The sequence below is a fragment of the Ostrea edulis genome, chromosome 5 (genome assembly GCF_947568905.1).
Source record: "Ostrea edulis chromosome 5, xbOstEdul1.1, whole genome shotgun sequence".
In the NCBI taxonomy this organism is placed as follows: Eukaryota; Metazoa; Mollusca; class Bivalvia; order Ostreida; family Ostreidae; genus Ostrea; species Ostrea edulis.
The window spans coordinates 45,592,933-45,600,635 of NC_079168.1; the positions used below are offsets into that span (position 1 = coordinate 45,592,933).

A 7,703-nucleotide genomic window follows, 5' to 3' on the forward strand; every position below is an offset into this window, starting at 1 on the left:
CGCCGGACTTGAACCCGATTGAGCATGTATGGAACATACTGCAGGTTGCCCTTTCATGCCGTAGAGCACAACCCACGACTTTGGCAGAGCTCGGAAACGCCCTCGTGGAAGAGTGGAACAACCTTCCCATTGGAAACATCTGGGTGCTTATTGACAGCATGACTCGACGTTGTCAAGCCGTCATTGATGCAAGGGGAGGCCATACCCGGTATTGACACTTCATCGACTAAGTGTAATGATGGACTATCCCCCAAAACTGTGTAATTCTTTCTCTGGTTTGCTGTTAACATTTTGTAATGAAATGACTTTTGGTGTTGTTCTCAGATTTCAAGCATTCCGTATTGATAAAAGTTCATGCCGTTCATGAATTTTCATTCATAACCTCTGTAAACACGTTTCTGAGTCAAATTTATGTCTTTTGTTATGTTAGTGGTAAATTACACACATGTAACCTAGTGATCCTTATCAAATTTTGAGTAGTATATTTGGTGGTGATTCCCATATCTGAACGATGGCAAAGGGAAATAGTCCAAGAAGAACAAAGTCTAAACCAATAAAACAAACCAGCGTATAATACAGATAAGCATTATTCGTTATACTAAACCCAAATAAAGGATAAAAATTAAACTAGAAAACATATTGTCCAACAATTTCAACAATGCCGCAAAATAGGTTGTGGAGTTCTATGGAGCGTTAAATTAATATAAACTCAAATAATTGAATGAAAGGTGAAGATAACGAACAGTGATCAATCTCAACTCCTATAAGCAATACAAAATAGAGAGTTGGGGAAACACATATAAATATATCTTTAATCATTTGAAGATATCATCAATTCAATTATTGTGCGCAAAAATTGAATTAATGCGCACATCAATTCAACTGATGAGAGCAATGATTGATTTGATGTGCACATTAATTTACTAGTAATTGGTGAGAACAATAATTAATTTAATGCGGGCATCAATGTGGTGGAATCATTGCTCGCAAAATTTAATTGGAAGCTCGGTATAAAAGACCTGATGATCTCTTTAATTCAATTGAAGATATCTTCAATTATTCACAACGATTTTGTATATAGGGAATTAATATTGCGCGCATCGATTATTTTAAAAAGAGCAACAATTCAATGTCTGCTCAATGGTTATGGTATGCTAAATGGCTGTGTGTGTGTCCGTGCTTGTCACTCTCGCTTTCAGCTCCACTCCTGGCTAGCAGTTCGCTGTGAAAAGTAAGCGAAATTTGTAAGTCTTATCTGCCAGGTATAGCCTTTCCACAGTTAGACCTATGTGACCCAGATATGGGATTCCTCCTCAAGGTAGCAGATGGACATTGGGTACCTTACGGCCCCAAGCACAACCACAGGGTCCTGGAGGAGATCAGGCCCCTAAATGCACGGTATGCATGACCCACCGGTGAGTGGGTATACCCTGGTACCTGCAAACCTAGCCCCCAGCTAAGGGTCAAATAGCTCCACTGTCTTGAGGATGGCTTGGAGAAGTCAATGACTATCGAAGTAAATCTAGACAGAAAATCTGTGTAGATGAACACTAAAGCAACGGGAAGCAGTCATCTAAGGGAAGGACAACCCTGACAGAAAACCACTGGTCCTCCGAGTCCAGGGGTTATGCTTAGGGCCAGCAACCCTAACATGTCAAACAAAGACGCTACAGAAAATTTAACCAGAGAACAAAATGATGGAAGAAGGATTGATACCACACAGGATACTGGAAGTATGACGGGTGAATCTCCCACCCTGATAGGAGATGTCCTTCGACCGAAAATAACCCGTAGAGTGGGCTGCTGGAACGTGCGGACCCTCTACCAAACAGGAAAACTAGCACAAGCGGTGAGAGAAATGGAGTATTACAAGATCGAGCTCCTTGGAATTAGCGAAACAAGATGGGCAGGTAATGGGACAAAACAACTAATGTCGGGGCATCAAATACTCTACTCTGGAAGGAGTAATAGTCATCATAATAGTGGAGTAGCCATAATTACATCAAAAGAGGTTCATAGAAGTCTATTAGCATGGAAACCAGTGAGCGAGCGAATAATAACAGCAAGATGCAACTCGGCTTTCGCCAAACTAACTGCAGTAGTCTGCTATGCACCAACAGAAGATGCAGAAGAGGATGAGAAAGTCTCTTTTTATGAAAACCTACAAAAGACAGTAGACGACACACCATCTCATGATGTACTACTTATCTTTGATGACTTAAATGCAAAAGGCGGGAAAAGCAACCGAAGCAAAGAAAACATCAAGGGGGGATTAGGGGAATGTAACAACAATGGAGAAAGGCTGTGCACTTTATGTCAAGAAAACAACTCAATAATTGGGGGAACTATATTCATGCACAAAGATATCCATAATTCAACATGGAACTCCCCAGATGGACATACGAAAAACCAAATTGAGCATGTCATTGTAAACAAGAGATGGAGAAGTAACCTGCAGGATGCGGCAGCAAAACAAGGTGCTGACGTGGGAAGTGACCACTCATTAGTAGTAGCAAAAATCAAGTGGAAGCTAAAAAAAAAAGGAGGAAAGACCAAAGACCGCCTCCAGTTAATATCCAAAAGGTAAACGACACAAACATTAGGAAATCCTTTCAATTAAAAGTTCAGAACAAGTTCTCGTTTCTTATAGAACACTCTGGTGAAATTGATATGGAAACATTTAATGAAAGGTGAAGATAACGAACAGTGATCAATCTCATAAATCCCATAAGCAATACGAAATAGATAGTTGGGCAAACACGGACCCCTGGACACACCAGAGGTGGGATCAGGTGTCTAGGAGGGGTAAGATTCCCCTGTCGACCGGTCACACCTGTCGTGAGCCCTATATCCCAATCAGGTAAACGGATTTATCCGTAGTCAAAATCAGTGTGCCACGAACGGTATGTAACACGTCAGACAGCATTTGACGTAATGATAGGTTGTATTGGCAAACTAGATCGTTATAACGACCATAGAATTTGCGAAATGCTGACTTTAAACGAGATGTTGAGACTCTTGTACCATCAACTTGTTTGTCAGTAGCCTGCCTCGATTTAAAAACTGACCATACGCAGAACAAGCTCTTGCGTATCGAATCAGTTGAGAAATATAAACACCATATGCAGGTGATGATGGAATATTGCTACATAAAATATGGGAAGTTGACGATGGAGAAGCTGAAATCATCCCGCTTGTCATAAAGTTGAGTTGTTAGGTTGCCGTTCATATCTTTCAATAAAATATCTAAGTATGAAGCAGAAGTGGACGACTGTGTGGTGTCTTTTATTTCGAGCTCGCAATGAAGTATTGTTAGAAAATGGTCAGCAACTACTTGGTCAAATGAAAAAGAAGAATGGATCTCGGATAACACATGGAGAATAGTAGAACAGCGAAAAGGAAAGAAAATGAAAATGTGTCAATTAAATCAAAGAGACAAAAATATCAGCTCCAGGCAGAATACCGGACCATAGATAAGGAAGTAAAGAGGAGTGTTAGAATAGACCGGACGGTATACACTGAAAAACTAGCCAATGAAGCAGAACAAGCTGCATCTAAACAAGATACCTCTATCGAATAACAAAAACACTGGCAGGTAAATTTCATTCATCAGATTTATCAGTTAGAGATAGGGAAGGAAGAAGAAGACATTATGAAATGCTGGAAAGAACATTTTGAAGAATTGTTCAATGTGATTGATTGATTGAATATTGTTTAACGTCCCTCTCGAGAATATTTCACTCATATGGAGACATCACCACTGCCGGTCAAGGGCTGTAAAATTTAGGCCTATGCTCGGCGCTGATGGCCATTGAGCACGGAGGGGTCTTTATCGTGCCACACCTGCTGTGACACGGGACCTCGGTTTTTTTGCGGTCTCATCCGAAGTACCGCCCCATTTAGTCGCCTCTTACGACAAGCAAGGGGGTATTGAGAACCTATTCTAACCCGGATCCCCACAGGAGCTATGAAAGATCCAGAAAACGAGGCACTGATAACATCAGCCATGGATACAGTGGACATTGATACAGATCCGCTCAGTGTAGAAGAGGTAAAAAAGGCAATAAGAAAACTCAAAAATGGAAAAGCGGCAGGGACAGACCAGATAAATGCAGAGTTCTCAAGGCCGAAGAATATTGGACACCTACCATCTCGACAAATATTCTACAGAAGATATGGAAATCAGAAGAGACACCAAATCTCTGGAAAACGGGCCGTATAGTCAAACTACCAAAAAAGGAGACCTCTCAAACTTCAACAACTATAGAGGGATAATGCTGCTCTCGGTCACAATGAAAGTTCTAAGCAGAGTGATACTTAACAGAATCACAGAAATAATAGATCCCCCACTGCGTAAAGAACAAGCAGGTTTTAGGAAGGGACGGTCGTGCGCCGACCAGATATTCACTCTCAGACAAATACTAGAACAGAGCTATAAATGAAACTCTACACTTTATATCAATTTTATTGATTTTACGAAAACCTTTGACAGTGTTAACCACCTTGCCTTAGAAAGAATTCTCAGTCATTATGAGATTCTAGATAAACTCATCTTCATCACTAAGATGCTGTACAAAGACCTAAATGCCTGAGTGATCTGTTGATCAAACCTCTCAGAAGAATTCAAACTGAAGACGGGAGTAAAACAGGGATGTCTGCTCTCCCCTCTTCTCTTCACATTCTGCATCGACTGAGTCATGCGAGAAACCACCAATAACTAGATGGACCTTAACAGAAATGCTGGAAGACCTAGATTTTGCATATGATATAGCACTGCTATCCCACAGAGACTGTGACATACAAGAAAAAAAAACAACCAGCAAGTAAAAGCAGCAGGAAAAATTGGCTTGAAAATCAATAACATCAAAACTAAGATCATGAAGGTCAACACTAAATCAAATGAACCCATCACCCTAAGTGGTACAAAAATTGAAGAGGCCACAGACTTTGTATACCTAGGAAGTAAGATTACCACAGATGGGAACTCAGAGGCAGATGTACTAGCTCGGATTTCTAAAGCCACAGTTCGTGAGCGTATGCTGCACTGCGAAACATCTGGAGGTCAACAAAGATCAGCACAAATACCAAAATTACGATTTTGAAGAGTAATGTGCATGGGGTCCTCCTGTATGGCGCTGAATCTTGGAAAGCAACAAAAGCCATCTCAAACAAGCTAGATGCCTTCCAGACCCGTTGACTTCGCAGAATACTACGCATCTTCTGGTCAAATACCACATCGAACGAAGAGCTGTACTGAGGGACTAAAACCACTCCCCTATCACAAGAAATAAGAAAGAGAAAAGGCTGTGGATAGGGCACATAAGTATGTAGAAGGCACCCGACCTTCTTTCCAAGGGTTGCATTGAGATGGACACCACCTGGTAAGAGAAAGAGAGGAAGACCAAAAGAGACCTCCACTGGAGGAGATCGGTGGAGAAAGAAATAAAAGAGAACAATTGGACATGGGGTCAGGTCCAGGGATGGACACAAGACAGACCAGCATGGAAGTCTCTGGTGACGGCCTTATGTGCTGAACAACACGAGGAGGATTAAGTAAGTAACAATTCAATGAAAGAAATCATCGATCAAATGTGAATATGTTGAATTGAAGATATATCTAATTATATTGTTACTCCGTCTAATAGAATTAAATGCTGTCTGACGTGTTTCATACCGATTGTTAGGTCGTTCTTGGCACACTGATTTTGACTACGGATAACCCCGTTTGCCTGGCTCACGGCGGGTGTGACCGATCGACAGGGGATATTTACTCCTCCTAGGCACCTGATCCCACCTCTGGTATATCCAGGGGTCCGTGTTTGCCCAACTCTTTATTTTGTATTGCTTATGACATAGATAGGAGTTATGAGATTGATCACTGTTCGTTATCTTCGCCTTTCATTGCAAACATCGATTGAATTAATGATATCATTAATTCAATTGAAGAGAACAATAATTCAATTATTACAGGTATTCATAGAATTGATGCGCGCATTAATTGAATTATTGCTCTTTTCAATTAAACTGTGCAGTGCATCAATTCAATTGTTGATAGCATCAATTCATTTTAAGAGAGCAACAATTCAATTATGGAGCGCATCAATTCAGCAGAATAATAGGCCTATGTTAATTTGGCACTCCATAGAGTTCGCGGAATGTGTACATTTACAGACGGACAGACGACACGAAAAACCCGGATCTAACTAGATTAAAACAAACTGTGTCCTCATAGTGTGTTCATTGTTGAAAATGACAAGCAATGGATTCCAATGGAATAGAAACAGAATACACACCGTAAATTTGAATATGAAAGCTAACCCACCGAGGAATCTATTGTTCTGTGATTTCGGTCTACAAACAGTAAAACAATGAACGGTTTCAAAATCTGGAAACTTAAAATGTTACCCAACACGTGTCTCTGGTTACACAAGTCCATGTTTTAGCACCTCGTCCTCTTGAAAACTCACGGAAGCATCCCCCATACCGATTTTGCGATCTGCTTAGAACTGCTAGGGCGCCGAGTTCCAGAAATCTGCAGCTTAACGTAGTATCAAACAGGTACGTAAAAGTTTCCCTCAAATTCATTTAAAAAAAAAACAAAACGGTAATATTTTGTTTTAAGGAACAAAACCTCCTACTGTGCATGATATAAAAGAAATCTATCCCGTCATTTTTTTTTTTCTACATATTTTCAAATATGGAGTACGAATATCAGATTCAGACCCCAGTTCGAAATTAAACATGTAAGAATGTGCCCTGTGTAAAACTTAATGTCTACAAAGATCTATAAAGCGTACCTACTTGTTACTAAGTCTCAACAAAATATACTGTAACTGACAGCTGATTGCTATATTTGTGTACATCACGATGTACATTATAACATAAATGACTCTTCAGTAGCAAATCTTGAACGTAAAAATTCTACATCTCTAAAAAGGAAATCAACAGGGGATGCTTACTCCTCCTAGGCACCTGATCCCACCTCTGGTGTGTCCAGGGGTCCGTGTTTGCCCAACTATCTATTTTGTATTGCTTGTAGGAGTTATGAGATTGATCACTGTTCGTTATCTTCACCTTGCATAATTAAAATTGGGGGGTGTGGGTGTAAAATACTAAAATCAACCAACATGATCCAACACTGATATGTTTTAAAACAAAGAAAATTCAACTTAGGATTTCGGATATTTTAAACTTTTTAAAATATGATTTGACCTTCAGTATGCTTCAAGACCAAATACTGCTTATAAAGGAACATGTGTCCAAATGTCGGGCGTCTACTATCTAGACAACAAAGGTTACGCATTTCTTAATGAGAGATAGGTAAATCTCACAAAGATTAAACAAATGCATGAAATATTTGCTATATATTGGATGCCTCCCATATTTTTCAGAATATGCCAAATATGTCATGGATTATATCAGTTTGTTCAGAGCATCATTGAATATTATTATTATTAAGATTTCATTGATCAAAGTAATGCATTTAAGAAGACCGTAGTGAAAACTGATTTTACAAGAATTTGGTAGTACGTACCTTATGATTCAAGTGTTGGATGAAATAGCGTTACAAAAAAGTAACGACAAGCTCGATTCTTTTGTACATAAGAACAGGATTATAGGCCCGCCACCATTGATATCACACCTATGATGATGATCAATAATGGATATGTTTCCATCCTACTCCAGTAGAAGCTGTGGTTTCA

At 39.8% G+C, this 7,703-nt stretch overlaps 1 protein-coding gene across 1 annotated transcript; it reads left to right on the forward strand.

Annotated features, from left to right (window-relative positions):
* The first annotated feature begins 1,651 nt into the window (after positions 1–1,651).
* LOC125651143 (craniofacial development protein 2-like) lies at positions 1,652–2,587 on the forward strand. Its single transcript, XM_048879734.2, has one exon. The coding sequence runs from the start codon at positions 1,652–1,654 to the stop codon at positions 2,585–2,587; it is 936 nt and encodes a 311-aa protein (XP_048735691.2).
* The last annotated feature ends 5,116 nt before the right edge of the window (positions 2,588–7,703 follow it).